Raw genomic sequence first — 17491 nt, 5'->3', positions numbered from 1 at the left:
CGGTTTCTCAATTTCTTCACCTTTCAACGAAAAGGTGAGTTCCACCGCCCAATATCGCTTACGCTATATTTCGTATGACTAAGATGTGTAACATGGATTATGTAACGATTTTGTAATTTCTCCCATATCCTCATAAATGAATATTGAAACTCGGTGTTGCACCAGAGAATACGGCAAATTAACCTGAGGAACTATTGTTAAAATAACCCTAGTAGCACAGAATAATTTATAAATATTTCTTTGTAATCATTGTTAAACATCTCGAGCGACAGATTCTTTATGATTTCGTGTAGATTTTATTCGAAGATATCTGAAATATTTGTTGAAAATCTCAATGACATGTTTAGTTTCAATAATTTATGAACATATAATAAAAGTGCATTTTTTACTTTATGATTATTATCGAACACTTCATTTTGTACCAAAAGACACGACCAATTTTTATAATATTTTCGTTCCGGTATTTCATTGTGGTAGCAAAACGTGTGATTTTAAATATTCTTAAAACGTTTATAATGTATTCGGCAGATAATATGTAAAAAATACTTATATTAGAATGAAACGAAATGTTTAGCATATCTGGTGGAAAAATATTATGAAAACACATGGAGCTAATATTATACAAATATTATAGAGATAATATTGTAAAGTAAATGTTTTGCTAATATTTTAAATGTCTGGTAAATATTTACAAAATGTACGATATTCGTTAAATATATAGAACATATAGGATAAATATTTTGTGCTGCTAGGGAAGATTTATGCAACCTAATTTCTTTGGAGTTCTGGAAAATTACTCGTGCAATTCAATTTTTAAATATTGGCAATTAATTTCAATTACCTACTATTAAATCATGGCAAATTTGATACAGCCAGTGGTAAGGATATTAAATATAAGATTTACGTTTTATTATAAAGAATTTCAGTCGTACGGTTAGCATTAATTTTGATACAACGTGATTGGCTGAAGGATTTACTTTATTTTCTAAAATGTTTGGAATGTTCATGTCTTCTGAGAAAAGATACATGAATTTTCATAATGTCAAGGATACCTTACAAATTGCAGCGATAGAATTTGTAAAATAATCTAAAATAATACAAGAATAAGTCTAAATTTGTTAGTAAAAGTAATATTTTTAAGAAAGAATAGTATTAAGGTCGTGCTGAAATATCTTTGCGGATGCAGCTGGGACCTTATTTCTTGGACGTTTATTTCCTTCTGCGCAACGCCGTTGCGCAGTGTTATTTACGTGCAAAACTGACGCAATTCGAGGTGTCGTTTATTTGTTTTCATTTAGCGTCCGTTAGCCCGAAGCGTTGAAAGTAGGTACGGTTAATTAATTTATTTTCTATATTTCTCATCTGAAGGAATATCTCATATGAAGGTTTATCAAGAAGAGTAATATCATGAAGGAGTATACGGTGCACCTAGTTATTACGATTCTAAAAAAAAAGTGTAATAGTTAAGTTAAGGAAAAGTAGGGCAAATTGTAATACCGCAAAAAGACGAAATCAACATTAATATATAGTATGTTATGAATAAAGAAATGAAACATCTTATATTATTTACATAACCAGAAAGAAAAAAAGCTCCAAAGTTTATAATTATTTTCTTGATTTTAAAAGGATAATAAAAAAATGTAGTTCCAAAACGACGGAGATTTAGGTACGTCTTATGTCTGCGCTGTCTAAAAATGTTTTAAAAACGGATGTATGGTTTGTTGCTTCGAATGTTGTTGACTTCTAAATTAAAATTTGACAATGTTTCAAACGGTGATTATTTCCACGATTAGTAGCACCGGTGAATTTAGTAAGGAATAAGAGCTCCTAATCCTTTCACTAGTAAAAAAAAAAAACACGGGATACTATTAAATACAAAATTTGATAAAAATATCAGTAAATTTGGTTTATTCGAATCAGAAATAAAAATGAGAAATATTTGAAAAGAAATTTCTTGCACTTGGTGGTCGATAAAATTCATATTTCCAGTTACTGGTCATTATTGATATTATTATTTTTCATACTATCACTTATTTTATACTTGACATGTCNAATATCAGTACATTTGCTTTATTCGAATCAGAAGTCAAAATGAGAAGTATTTGGAAGGAAATTTCTTGCACTTGGTGGTCGATAAAATTCATAAACAATAGGATAGATTATTAAACCAGAAACGGTTCGTGAATTCATTACATTTACTGTACTATACTTACTATACTAATCAATACAAAATCTGATAAAAATATCAGTAAATTTGGTTTATTCGAATCAGAAGTAAAAATGAGAAGTATTTGAAAAGAAATTTCTTGCACTTGGTGGTCGATAAAATTCATAAACAATAGAATAGATTATTAAACCAGAAACGGTTCGTGAATTTATTACATTTATTGTACTATACTTACTAAACTATTAAATACAAAATCTGATAAAAATATCAGTACATTTGCTTTATTCGAATCAGAAGTCAAAATGAGAAGTATTTGGAAGGAAATTTCTTGCACTTGGTGGTCGATAAAATTCATAAACAATAGAATATTTATGATTAATTAAACCAGAAACGGTTCGTGAATTCAAAGACCCTTTAGATCTTTCGCCGACGAGAATGAAAACCGGAACCTTGAAGCGACCGAGCCAAGTACTCGACATTTTCCTTTCCTCCTTGCTCCTTTTTATCATTCCGGTCGTCGGTTCAGTGATTCCTGAACGTAATGTTCAGTTCACTGTCGCGATCCGGAAGACCCTCAGTTCCAGGTGTTTTCTTTGCAGCCTCTGGAATGAGTTTCACAGTGAACGATAAATCTTGTCCGTTTTGATGTTCCGATAAACTCTGCCAAACAATGACAATGGAAAGCTGGACTTACAGTAGATGTTGAATTACTGGGCACGTACTTTACGATTTTGAAGACCTTTATCACAACACCGATATGGCACTCGGTGTTTTGATATGACCGGATTAAGTCCTCGGCATGTTCCATTACTGTTTTTGTTTTTTCCATCACCCCGACCAGTGGTTCAGTGATCCCTTAATATAATGTTCAGTTCGTTGTCGTGATCCACAAGATCCAGACTTCCAGGAGATTGTTCTTCAACATCCTGAACCGAGTGTCACAGTGAGTGTTAAATTTTGTCTTTTAAGTAGGTTCCGTTTAAGCAAATACGAGCATCTTAAGTGAAAAATCGATTGCAGAATAGATGTGAGATTTCTTTACGTTATGATCATTTTAGATAGCTGAAGTAAAGTATGATTTTACATTACTGTAAATATTAACTCCTCAAACGACACCTTAGGTATAAAAAAAAAACTTCGCCAATTACATTCTTGTTTCTTTCTTTAATTGCAAAAATAATTCAAACCGTTTTTTTATTTTAATAAAAAATGAGAATCAACTATTTTTGCCAAAGATGTTAGTACTTTCATTTTATTAAATACTCGGATCAGATATTATTGCCAAATTGTACATTTTGTTCCACTAATATAAGTACATCTATTCTAAAAATGAGATTATCACTTCAAATCATGTGTCTATTAACATCTACAGGTTTCTATTTTGTCGTTGCATGTCATCGTCGTAGAATGTCGTACGAAAAGTCGTATGAAGATTTATTTACCTATCATGTGAGTGCGAAAATGGTAATCCGTGACTGGAGGGATGACGATGACGATATGAGAACAACGTTTCTGAAAATGCCGAAAACTTTACCGTGCCATATCTTTACGTAGATAGCAGCAATCAGAGTCGGATAAGTGAAAAAAATCCCTGATTTTTTGCTCGATTTTTTGAGTTGATCGAAAGTTTATTTCTTCATCCGGGTTTGCGCGCAAGCGCGTTTCTCTCAACACTCAAAGCTACGAGTTTCTCACTAAAAAATGTATTTGGTTCGAAACTCTACCGAGAGTACCTGAGTAGAAGACTTTGGGTCCTAGAAAAGAACTTTGCTGCAAATGGAGTTGCATAAAAGTATCCTACACCGTTACGCACGAAAGTGGACGAAACTACCTGACCGGTTACGCAATAATTTATGTATTACCGGAGACGTTATTGCATCATAATTTATGTACTATACGCGAGAAAAAGTATGGGTACTAGAAAAGATCTACGATCCAAAATAGTAGGTTACGTTCAAAAATTTCTCAACAAAACGACAAGGACTGATTTCAAAAATTCGGCTCTCTTTAAGGTGATGTAAAAGTGGCGTCGAAGAGGTTTTGTTTATAAAACTTTTTTCCCAACTCGGTTTACCAAATAGTTTGAAACTTTACAACGTGCAAAGGAAGACTATAAGGAAGGTCCTGAAACTCATGAAATTTCAATTCTTTTCAAATCAGTTTATAGGTATTTTAAAAATAGTTTATAAAAAATGAAATTTCGCGAGTTTCAGGACCTACCTTAGGGTCTCCATATTCACGTTTTAAAGTATGAAACGATTTGAGACACCCAGTTCGTAGAAAAGTTTTATGAACGATTGAGCTTTCGGATGCCACTTTCACATCCCCTTAAGGTGATGTGAAAGTGGCGTCGAAGAGGTTTTGTTTATAAAACTTTTCTCCCAACTCGGTTTACCGAATAGTTTGAAACTTTACAACGTGAATAGGGAGACTATAAGGAAGGTCCTGAAACTCATGAAATTTCAATTCTTTTCAAATTTGTTTATAGGTATTTTAAAAATAGTTTGTAAAAAATAAAATTTCGGGAGTTTGAGGACCTACCTTAGGGTCTCCATATCCACGTTTTAAAGTATGAAACGATTTGAGACACCCAGTTCGTAAAAAAGTTTTATGAACGACTGAGCTTTCGGATGCCACTTTCACATCCCCTTAAATAAGTGCTACAATGTACGCAAGAGTACGAAAACCTACAAATGATATACCAATAAATAACAACAATGTCATTAAATTATGAAATAATAAAGAAAATAAATACAGCCAGGAAAAAAAGGGAGTGACCGATACCTTCTGTTTTAATATGTAACGAAATCAAAACTCAGCTTAACAAATTTTCAATTTTTTCATGAAAGAACAAATTTCTATTGAAGTTATTATAAATTAGATGTATGTATATATTTATTTATTTATAAAGTTTATATAATCTGTAGAGGTATGCTGACCACATGCTACATGCAAGGCACAAACTTTTCCGATACACGTTATAAATTAACAGTTTTTTGACGTATTACGTGCCGACCGGTATATAAAAACCATATAATTTCGCTCTGGGTAACTTGTAATTATAACCGTTTAACACTCCACTTGAGACGATGCAGTACCGACGTTATAACTATTGATCATGCAGGTATTAAAATTGAAGCGTTGAAAATACTTGAGTTTATTTAAATTTTTCCAGTGATTTAACACGCGACGGGCGGATGTTGAGTGAAATGGGAATTTCTAACGATTATAGACTCGCAAGTTAATTACGACCTTCTGTCCCTTTGGCCGCAAAATAATTATCCGTAATTACGATTAGAAAGTGTCGAACCCATCGAGAACGATCTTTTCGTTGGTTTGGCGCTATTTCTCAACGGAAAAAAAAATATATATAAATTGTCATTGCTAAATACCGTAGCAATGTCATGATGGTCAATAAACCTCGACTGGATTTTCCGATTAATTTTTTAGGGAAGATAAAGTTATTTAAATATTAAATCTATCGAAACAAGGTAGGGAGATATCATACCAAAGTTTATATGACGTTAACATATATGTAATGTTTTATATTATTTTCTGGACATTTTGCCGGAAAATAATTATCCGTAATTACGATTAGAAAGTGCCGAACCCATCGAGTACAATGTTTTCGTTGGTTTGGCACTACTTCTCAGCGAAAAAAAAAATATAAATTGTCATTGCTAAATACCGTAGCATTGTCATGATGGTCAATAAACCTCGACTGGATTTTTCGATTAATTTTTTAGGGCAGATAAAGTTATTTAAGTATTAAATCTTTCGCAACAAGGTAGGGAGATATCATACCAAAGTTTATATGACGTTAACATATATGTAATGTTTTATATTATTTTCTGGACATTTTGCCGGAAAATAATTATCCGTAATTACGATTAGAAAGTGCCGAACCCATCAAGAACAATCTTTTCGTTGGTTTGGCACTACTTCTCAACGAAAAAAAAAATATAAATTGTCATTGCTAAATACCGTAGCATTGTCATGATGAAGTCAATAAACCGCGACTGGATTTTTCGATTAATTTTTTAGGGAAGATAAAATTATTTAAATATTAAATCTTTCTTATTTAAATATTAAATCTTAAAACAAGGTAGGGAGATATCATACCAAATCTTATATGACGTTAACATATATGTAATGTTTTACGTTATTTTCTGGACATTCGTAATTGATTCATAGAAATGGTCACTTAATTTTCAAGAACGTGGAAAACAATGTTAGCACGTAGATATAGATGTAGTAAAACTGCAAGCTTATGATATCGTTACGGTATAAAATCATTCAATAAAATACAGTACCTGGCAAAAACCTATGGCATGAAAATTATTGACACCGGATACCACTAAAGTATGAAACGTTCTAATCCCGGCTAGTCGTTGAAAACGGTTTCCGAAAAATAAAAGTAAGTAGGAAATTTCTTAGATTTTAATGCTTTCTTAAGTCCGCTTCCGCGTATAAGAGATTGCACATTCTGCGAGCCATAACTTTTTTCCCCGGCAGGATAACACGTCCGTACAAAAGAACTTTTGTCGAGGCAGTTTTGCCTCGTAAAACGGTCTTCTTAAAAGTGCCGAGTGGTTAATACACCACTCGACTTATTGCTCGAAACTAAAATAACAGCTTCCACCATCATGGCGTGTGTTGAAAAGAAAAATTGTTATAAAATTCTCCTTCAGGAAATGAATGGCCGAAGTAATGATAACCAGTAAATGTAAAAGTTGCAGCAGCTTTATGGCAGTTTTCTAAACGAAAAAGCTGCTTCGCTACATATCCCACTACCGTTGTAGTAACCATGTTTCTTTCGCATCATGCCTAAGACCTCTGTGCCGCCATATTGCCAACGCAGCGTAATTACTATCACGTTAACCTCCGTTTATGTAACAATAAGTGAAGCATGTGTCCATTAATGTGAATGTAAATACCTGAGAACGCTTGAATTTTCTCATAATTCATCTTCCAACGCGGCTGAGATCAAAGAAGACTATTTGGATTAAAAATGCCTAGAAAGAAAACTGTAGGTCTATGTGACACGTACTTATTTAAATGACAAGTAGTACATTTATGAATTATTTTCCGTGTTTATTTGACATCTTTATTTAAAATTACTCCCGAGTGAGAACCTCTGCAGTTGAAACTGCAGCCGCACCTTACGCTTCGTAATAATGAGCGTGGTTACGAGGAACGCACAAATGAATGTACATGCAGGTTTTACGTACGTGTGTACGCATGAGCGCACGACTCTGTACAAGTGATTATGCTTATTTGCCAACATTTTTGTTTTCCGATGGTGAGACTCGACTCGGAACAATTGTAACGTGAGTTTCCCGAGCGGAACAACGGTCGTGTAACAAGTATCATTTACCGGTCATTGTGCAGGGTGGTATGTGCTTATTGTCTTGAATATTATCGAATGCTCTCTGTAACATAAGTACAGAGAGCATTCGCAGTTCCTTAAAATAATATGAAAATGCAGTGCCTTAATATCGGCTCGAACATTTGGAACACACCCCGGGCGTGACGAAAATCGACAGGTACGAAGTACCAATCTTTCGCAATTTAAAATAAATGTATTGACAAAACGCAGTTCCTTAAAATAATATGAAAATGCAGTGCCTTAATATCGGCTCGAACAACTGAAACAAAACTCGGGTGTGACAAAAATCGACAGGTACAATGGTGGACATGAATGCCTCCCCTGTAGATACGGCATCGCCTGTGCAGGATGGGAGGGCATTGATGTCTCCCAGTGTATATTGTGGACATGAATGCCTCCCCTGCAGGTACGACATCGCCTGTGCAGGATGGGAGGGCATTGATGTCTCCCAGTGTACGAAGGACCGATCTTTCGCAATTTAAAATAAATGAATTGACAATACACAGTTCTTTCAAATAATATGAAAATGCAGTGCCTTAACATTGGCTCGAACAACTGGAACAAACCCCGGGTGTGACAAAAAGCGACAGGTACAATGGTGGACATGAATACCTCCCTTGTAGATACGGCATCGCCTGTGCAGGATGGGAGGGCATTGATGTCTCCCAGTGTACAATGGCGGACATAAATGCCTCCCCTGCAGATACGGCATCGCCTGTGCAGGATGGGAGGGCATTGATGTCTCCCAGTGTACGGAGTACCAATCTTTCGTAATCTAAAATAAATTAATTGACAACGCACAGTTCCTTAAAATAATATAAAAATGCAGTGCCTTAACATTGGCTCGAACAACTGGAACAAACCCCGGACGCGACGAAAATCGACAGGTACAAAGTATCGATCTTTCGCAATTTAAATTAAATGAATTGACAAAACGCAGTTCCTTAAAATAATATGGAAATCTAGTGCCTTAATATCGGCTCGAACATCTGGAACAAACCCCGGGTGTGACGAAAATCGACAGGTGCGAGGTACCGATCGGTCGCAATTTAAATTAAATGAATTGAGTTCCTTAAAATAATATAAAAATGCAGTGCCTTAACATTGGCTCGAACAACTGGAACAAACCCCGGGCGTGACGAAAATCGACAGGTACAAAGTATCGATCTTTCGCAATTTAAATTAAATGAATTGACAAAACGCAGTTCCTTAAAATAATATGGAAATGCAGTGCCTTAATATCGGCTCGAACATCTGGAACAAACCCCGGGTGTGACGAAAATCGACAGGTGCGAGGTACCGATCGGTCGCAATCGGTCGAGCCGATACGCGAAACACGTGGCCGGAGAGTGAAAGTGAAAGATGGCTGAGGTACCGAGAGTCCACGTGGTCCCACCAGGTCCCACCAAGTCCCGGTCGCAACCGACACAGACAGCTTAAGTTTCGCGCGTGCCGATCCGCGGTAACGACGGATTTCGAGCGCGCGATCGCGATCGGCGATCGCCGATTATGAACATCGCCGAGAAGGAAGAGCGATCGTTTGCAGACCGTCCATATCCGATATGACGATCGATCGTGGAGATCGAAGAGTGGAGACCGAAGACAAGTGCTCGGATAAGGGATAAGGAAGTTTACTTGGACGTCCGATTGGCCTCTGCACGATATTCAGGTGCGCTCGTGCGGTTTGATACGCGTGGCCGGAAGATTATGAGATTATGTTCCGGTGTTTTCAGTTTGTGAGCCGAAGAATTAATCTTGTGAGGCCCGAAGCCGTCAGATTGTGCAGCCGCATTCCAAAAGTTTCGGTGCATGTATAATTAATTTTAGGAGATTTGAAATGTAGATTGAGACCACGAGCTTGGTTTCGGTGAGGAATTTTCGGGTTATTGACCCGCTGAAATCCGGGTTTTGTAAGGTGCCAAGTGAAGGTTTAGTCCACTTTGACTGCGTTCGAAGGACTAGGTACAATGGCGGACATGAATGCCTCCCCTGCAGATGCGGCATCGCCTGTGCAGGATGAGACGGCATTGATGTCTCCCAGTGTACGTGGAGTTAATAATTAATTCTAAAACGCCGAAAATGGAGATAAAGGTTACCGAGTCATGTTTTAGGACGACGCATTGAATCTGTTGTTTCGATCTACGTGTAATTAATTACACGAGGTTTAAACTGACGGAATAAAATCATTTATTTTCTTCCAAAGCGGGGTATTTCAAAACATCGGATAGATACCATTTAGGGGCATGTAATGTTCCTTATAGAACACTTGAAAATGAAGACTTTAGTTTTGCTATCGTGTTACACGGAGCCACGTTATCATTTAAGTTCGTACATCGTTAACTGTACGAAACTTACACGGTAGAAGCAAGGTTACGTGATCGCATTCCATTGTGGCGCATTGCGTGTATTATTGAAGTACATGTATTATTAATCTCGGATGGAACAAGACATTCGAAAACTTTCAGCCACCTTAATACATGGTAGAAACTTTCCTTCCAGCTAATGAAAACGCTAATAACAGAAACTTACATATTACTATTACTTATTACTTTGAAAAATGAATTTTTATAACTTCTACTAAACTCAAAACTATTTACAATGAAGCGAGAAAATACTCAATACATAAATTTCCACCTCGACATATTTAATGCACTTTTAAGAATTTCTAAAATTATCACTATATAATCTCAAGTATCACGTTACTTTTACCATTACCAATAAAGCATATAGACTTACAATAGTGAATGAATCCGCTATAAGACCGGACTACCTTCCGATAAGCCGTAACTCTGAAATCTATAATTTCACAAGTAACCTGAAAACGTTTGTTCCGGTAACGTCCTAAAAAGGAAGACATAACATTACCTTCGTGAAGTCACGTTTTCTCTGGACAAACTGACATCGATTTACGCAATCGCCGAGTTGGCGATCAAACTCAAAACTATTTACAATGAAGCGAGAAAATACTCAATACATAAATTTCCACCTCGACATATTTAATGCACTTTTAACGATTTCTAAAATTATCATTATATGTGCCCATAATTATGAAAGTGGTCTAAGTCATATATTTTTTGTTTCGAAATTACATTGAATTAATTTAGTTTAAAATAATGTGACGTGAAATAACTGATAAACTCATTTTTTTTTTCAATTTTGACTTAGACCACTTTCATAATTATGGGCACATATAATCTCAAGTATCACGTTACTTTTACCATTACCAATAAAGCATATAGACTTACAATAGAGAATGAATCCGCTATAAGACCGGACTACCTTCCGTTAAGCCGTAACTCTGAAATCTATAATTTCACAAGTAACCTGAAAACGTTTGTTCCGGTAACGTCCTAAAAAGGAAGACATAACATTACCTTCGTGAAGTCACGTTTTCTCTGGACAAACTGACATCGATTTACGCAATCGCCCAGTTGGCGTTGGTCGGACTTTCCATGGGATTCCCGCGCGACGGATAGCGGAGTCTGCGCGTAACGTGCAGCGCCCCCTTCGTGGAAGCGGTTAGCCCTAACCTCACATTTTCGTAATCGATGGAAACCTTCGGCCGCGCGTCCAGGAAGTTACGTAGAAAGTCCTCTACGCGAGTTACGGGCCGCGAGTGTAGTTCGCGTCGGCGCCGCTACGAGTGCGAGTGGCGCGCATGTCGGCCGAGCTCCGTTTTGTAAAGGCGGCAATCGAGATATTCGGTTCACGCGCTGCGCCGACATCACGTATGTACATTGGCCTCCCATTGGCTCGTCAAAATGGGCGATTGGGTACCTCAGAAAAATTACACCCGGTTTTACCAGTGACGTCGAAACGTTTTTCAGGGCCGTACTGGTTTACACAACTCGTTGCCCGCCAGTGCGTTAGTGCCGCGACACTTTGAACCCTGAAGGAATAGTACAATCTCTCAAGTAAAGATACGTAAAACGTTCAAGGTTTTTCCCCGTGCCATGGGAGATTCAAATATTACCGCGAATGGTGAGTGGAAGTATTTTATAGAGAGAGAACTACGGTAGATTCCCGTATAACGTTGTTGATACGTTACGCGTTGTTTGAAATCGAGTTATACAAGAATAATATAAACAGAGGTGAGCGGGGAGATGTTTCACGCCATTGTTTGAAAGCGAGGCACGGCCCACTGGCGCCCTCTACGCCCTTTATACCCCTCTAAAAATTGGAACTACTTTCAAAGGGGCGAAATCTTTGTGGTCGGTAAAACAGGGTATACGTGGGTGCTGCGTCGTCATCTCAACCATTCACGTATAACAACTTTATTTGGTATTGGTAGTCTTCTTTCCGCTAGTGAAACCTTTTAAACATATAAATAACATATTCGGGTGGGACTACTACTTTCGGGACCTATTTTGCTTTTTCCTCAAAAAATTACGAAACGGAAGAAATCGGTAGCAATAGAGATAAATTTTCCTTACTCGACTGAGGTAAACGGGGAATTCCCACATTTTGTTATATGACGCATTGTAGGAGAATTGCATTATATAAAAAAGTCATCGCAACATCTTTTGCGCGCTTTAGAAATTCACTTTATATGGGAGTTTACTGTAACTTTGTACCTTTAAAATATAAAAGACCAGCGGGCGATGTTTCGATATTTTATGAAGCGGTGATTTAAATTGTTACTAATAGAGATATCGCCGAGACAGGGGAGGTACTGACCACTACCAAGAATATATTTCAATTATTTACTCATCTATCAAGCTTGAGAAGAATGCTGTCAAGTTTTTTCTGATCTAGTAGTTTGCTTCTTTATGCATTGTAATATAGTTGCAACGAACGGCGAAATTGCAAGAAGTAAGGCTATTAACCGCTACCGAACATATATTTTAGATATATATTCACATATCAAATATGCACGAATGATACTGTCGTATTTTCTCTGTTCGTTATTTTATTTGTTTGTCATAATGGAAATAATTGTCATAAATGAGGATGTATAGTGAGGTACGAAGATAATGACCAACATTATTACGACAGAAAGGATTATAATGGTTTTTTCCTCAATTTTTTTAGGATACTTGCTCCTTTCTTTTTAACCAAACTGGGTCTTATGAGAAGTAAGAAATTATTATAAAGACACTTAAATGAGGCACGTTAGGCAATTACGACTAAAATCACCCTAAGAACATAATTTTATTATTGTATTGAAACTAAAATACTGAAAGTAACTGAAATTTGGTTAAATAAATTGTATCTTGGAACTGGAGTAAATCTCTTCGACCTTAAGGTAAAGTCAGTAAATCAGTCATATAGCAACGTTGTTAGAATTACTTTTAACAATAATGTATCGTGTTAAACTATCCTTCCATAGTTTTTCAAATATACGAGATGCGATTGAAATTTGGTTAAATAAATTGTATCTTGGAATTGGAGTAAATCTCTTCGACCTTAAGGTAAAGTCAGTAAATCAGTCATATAGCAACGTTGTTAGAATTACTTTTAACAATAATGTATCAAGTGTTAAACTATCCTTCCATAGTTTTTCAAATATGCGAGATGCGATTGAAATTTAATTAAATAAATTGTATCTTGGAATTGGAGTAAATCTCTTCGACCTTAAGGTAAACAAGTCAGTAAATCAGTCATATAGCAACGTTGTTAGAATTACTTTTAACAATAATGTATCGTGTTAAACTATCCTTCCATAGTTCTTCAAATATGCGAGATGCGTTATAACTTCTTCCAAATTAATTTTGAAATAAATTCACTTGGACGTTAAAGTAAACATATCGGTACATAGGCAATTGCGTTGTGGACATCTCTTAGTATCCCGGTGCAATGTCCGTGTTATACTTCCGTCTGCAAACCAAGCTCGGTAATAAATACTGGTTTCCGATCCTGTTCTAGATGACTCCACGTTCTACAGGGGCGTTCACGATGACTTGGTTGCTGCTAGGTTTCTTCACACCTCTTGAAGGAGAACGGCAGAAGGACTCATGGCTTCCAACCGGAGAAGTTCCGATTTATTCCGAGCGATCAATTGAAGTCGAGCCTCTTTTGTATGAAAAATACCACGGACATGAAATTGAAATGAGACGACAGGGTAGAGAATATTCCCGCAACGGTGATATCAGAGAGAAGAAAAATACCGAATACGTACCTTTGACATCAGAGGGTAATTATGACTCCGAAGCGAGAACAAATTCTTGGAAAAGTCAATACAATCCAGCGTTTGAAAGTATCCTACCTGTACGATTGGCTATACCAGAATCCGAGATTTTTTCAGGCTCTTCGAACCAAGTTACCAAGGAGGATAGTGTGCCTGGACGTTTTTATTCTGATGAAAGTGACAAAAATGCCGCCTTACTCGAAGATGAAAAGGAGTTCAATGATGAACAGGATGAGAGATTGAACGATATCGAATTTGACGACGCGAAGGACGATGCAGGAAAGTTGGTGATGAAGAAAATTAACGTCATCGATGAAGGTCTGGAAGGCGATTCGCAGGAGTTACTTTCGGAAGGCTTTCATAATTTCGGAGCTATCGAAGATCAAGTAATGGCGGAGTCGAAAGCTCACGAAGAAGCAAAGCGAGTTGCAAGACAAATTCGATATCCTACGCGGCCAGGATTCTTTTGGACCTTAGGAAGGGTAATATTTGAGGTAGGTAAAGAGAGTTAAGAATATTAAGATAATGTTTTTATTAACTTTACCTATTTCCTATTCATAACAAGTCGAGAATTAAGCGAGTCAATTTAATCAGAAGTATTTTGCACGTATTCAATGAAACCATATCGTTGATATTCTTTAACATATGACGTACTATTCCAAAACTGTCCGTTTCCGAATAGTTTTTCTCAAATTTTGAAATTTTATCATGACCTTTGAACGAACTTTCATGAAAAATACGCGGTATTCTATTTTGCACAATTTTATTAGCCTTGCTCTTTTCGGGAGAAAACGTGTACACATTGTCGGTCTCTTTTTAGTACCATTTCACTTCTACCATACCTGGCAATCTGAATAAATCTTACAACTTGTTAGTGGAACGCGTATAATAAGATCCAGATCCTGAAACAGTAAAACCTCTCGGTCTTTAACCAACTGCTCTTTATCTTGATACCTGCTGTTACTTCGTCGTTTGACACTTTCCAATGCTCTGAAAACCTGTTCTCTTATGCGTGAGGTGTTCTTTCGTTACACGAAAAGAATATTATTAACTTTCGGTGCTTTTTAGATGCAAGTATATTTGGAAAATATAAAATAATTTACGGGTCCGTCTTATTCACAAAATGATATCATCTCATTAAGCCTCGAAAGACCAACATTTTCTTAGATCATCGCAAATAAGATTGACCAGAAGAATATGGTAAATAAAGCAAGCAGCATTCAAGATGACAGTCGGAAAGATACAAGATACGTTGTAATTTAATTCTAAACATTGTAAAACATTTGGTACACACATACATTGTAAAACATTTGGTACACACAAAACATTTGGCTCACACAATACACATATTTGGAAAATATGAAATAATTTACGGGTCCGTCATACTCACAAAATCATATCATCTCTTTAAGCCTCGAAAGACCAACATTTTCTTAGATCATCGCAAATAAGATTGACCCGAAGAAAATGGTAAATAAAACAAGCAGCATTCAAGATGACAGTTGGAAAGATACAAGATACATTGTAATTTGATTCTAAACATTGTAAAACATTTGGTACACACATACATTGTAAAACATTTGGTACACACAAAACATTTGGCTCACACAAAATACACATATTTGGAAAATATGAAATAATTTACGGGTCCGTCTTACTCACAAAATCATATCATATCTCTTTAAGCCTCGAAAGACCAACATTTTCTTAGATCATCGCAAATAAGATTGACCCGAAGAAAATGGTAAATAAAACAAGCAGCATTCAAGATGACAGTTGGAAAGATACAAGATACATTGTAATTTGATTCTAAACATTATAAAACATTTGGTACACACAATACAATCGACAGGAGATATTCAATGTGAACACAAATATAAAATCCTTTATATAATTCCTCCGCTAATATTATGCATTACAGTTGAATATGTATAAAACTTCATTACGTCACAGAAAAGATTACAAAGCCAATAGGATATTTTATTACTTTTAATTATTTATTCCATTTATAATTCTTTTCCTAGAGAAACTGTAAGAAAAGTATGTGGAAAGCCAATTTTGCCCTGTGTTCTTTTTCCAGACATTCAACGACACAAGGTCGGCTGTTCAACAGATTAACGCAATCCTTAGCAATAATTTTGCATCAGAGACCACTCAAAGACCAACCTCTAGTAATCCGTTAATAAGCAGCACTATAACCCCCGCTAGCACAACAAACGGACCGGGAGAAAATAATAATGAAACATCAACAAATGTCACTCAGAGAGTGACAACCACGACAGCAGCGCCATTTAGACTGACAAGAACGGAATTACAGGGACTCATAAGAAGAAATCTCAGAGGATTGGTTCGACTGTTCAATATCGAGTGGAGAGACGCTCTTAATGTAAATTCTAGAATTAATACCTTTCCAATTGCCTTTACATGACATTAAATCACTTATCGGAACTGAAAAAATTCCTTGAAAAACAATGTGTCCATATTTTCGAAATTGTGGATAACTATTTTCAACCCGTTTGTCACCACTGACTAGAGGTTTCTGATTGATTCAACAAAATTAAATAATTTCTATGCTTTTCTAGTTTAAACCATGTTTAATTATTATTGACGGTTTGATATCTTCTGGTATAACCACGCTCCTGATGCGTTTACTAATCACCGTATAAACTGAAACAAAATTTCTTGGCACCATTGTTTTTGAGGAATTTTTCCCGTAATCGAAATTACTAAGTACATACAATTTAATGATATATATTGATATGGTTTTTTATTCTTTTGTTTAGCAATCACAAGTATCAGTGAATGAGTTTAGACGTGATCTTGGAAATCAAATTCAAAGTTATCTCCGGGACGATCCCCGTGTCAATCAGCAGGGGAAATAGATACGTCATCAACAATGTTGAAAAGTCAAGTGAACCGGCTTGGAGTAACCATTAAGCAAGAATGGCCAAAGACTGAAGTCGTCAAAAATAACCGCTATTAATTATCACGTATTTATTACAGTATTTACTAAGCAATCATGTTTAAAGTCACATCCATTTTCAGAAGTGGACTGTTTTTCCACCAGCGGAAATACGAAGTGATACGTTTAACTGTTATAAATGTTTCAAGTCACCCTGATGGATCGACATGGAGTTCCTTGTATTTGAAAGAAAAGTGCTCATCAATTACTTTTAGTATTGTATATACGCCATTTTACAGTATTTGATCAAGTTAGCATCTGAAATGCTTACAAACTAACTTTAACAAGTATTGATTGCAGTCTAGCAAAGACACGCTATTTATTTGCAAAATTACCACTTATGAACTGTTAAGCACAGGTTGATTTCACAGTGTAAAGAAAAGTTTAGTCAAGTTATACGTCAATTATTCATCGTAATGGTGCTAAATAACGATTTTCTTTAAGGATTATATTGTCCTTGCTGCCTTGCAATACCCGATGAGTAACAAAATTTCCTAAGAAACAATTTAAATTGTATCGAAAAACACAGAAATGATTATCATGAAAAGATTTTAATCTATGCAGTTCTACCCTAACTTATACGATTACTTAAAATAATAGAAGAATTTATTAGAATAATGCACACATTCTTTGTACATATAAAACCAATCTTGGTAGAAAGGTGTTCACTGATCTACAATCCACAATAATTGGATCGCCTTTTTATTAATTATTAGAGAATTAATATATTAGGTTCATTAGTCTTCAGGATAAAATTAATGAAATATGTAAATATAAACAGAATAAACTTCATGTGAAAATGGAAGACTATATGTATGTACCTAGTAACAGGATTGCGCATTACCA

At 35.9% G+C, this 17491-nt stretch overlaps 1 protein-coding gene across 1 annotated transcript; it reads left to right on the top strand.

Annotated features, from left to right (window-relative positions):
* The first annotated feature begins 3048 nt into the window (after positions 1–3048).
* On the top strand, positions 3049–17450 carry LOC105703949. The gene is made up of 5 exons (XM_023431709.1): positions 3049–3110; positions 13422–13689; positions 13801–14177; positions 15764–16069; positions 16467–17450. Exons 2-5 carry the CDS (start codon positions 13422–13424, stop codon positions 16563–16565), a joined length of 1050 nt encoding a protein of 349 aa, XP_023287477.1. The 5' UTR covers positions 3049–3110; the 3' UTR covers positions 16566–17450.
* The last annotated feature ends 41 nt before the right edge of the window (positions 17451–17491 follow it).

Source organism: Orussus abietinus, unplaced genomic scaffold (genome assembly GCF_000612105.2).
Source record: "Orussus abietinus isolate OABI.00-Male unplaced genomic scaffold, Oabi_2.0 scaffold155, whole genome shotgun sequence".
NCBI lineage: Eukaryota > Metazoa > Arthropoda > Insecta > Hymenoptera > Orussidae > Orussus > Orussus abietinus.
The sequence above is the reverse complement of the archived record's forward strand: the minus strand, read 5'-3'. Positions and strand labels throughout refer to the sequence as shown.

What these genes read in the sequence shown, in the direction of transcription:
- LOC105703949 (XM_023431709.1), top strand. Translation starts at nt 13,422, where the DNA reads ATGACTCCACGTTCTACAGGGGCGTTCACGATGACTTGGTTGCTGCTA. An exon ending in CGTACCTTTGACATCAGAGG is followed by an intron (nt 13,690 to 13,800) that starts GTAATTATGACT and finishes AGATTTTTTCAG; the next exon opens with GCTCTTCGAACCAAGTTACC. An exon ending in AGTGGAGAGACGCTCTTAAT is followed by an intron (nt 16,070 to 16,466) that starts GTAAATTCTAGA and finishes TCTTTTGTTTAG; the next exon opens with CAATCACAAGTATCAGTGAA.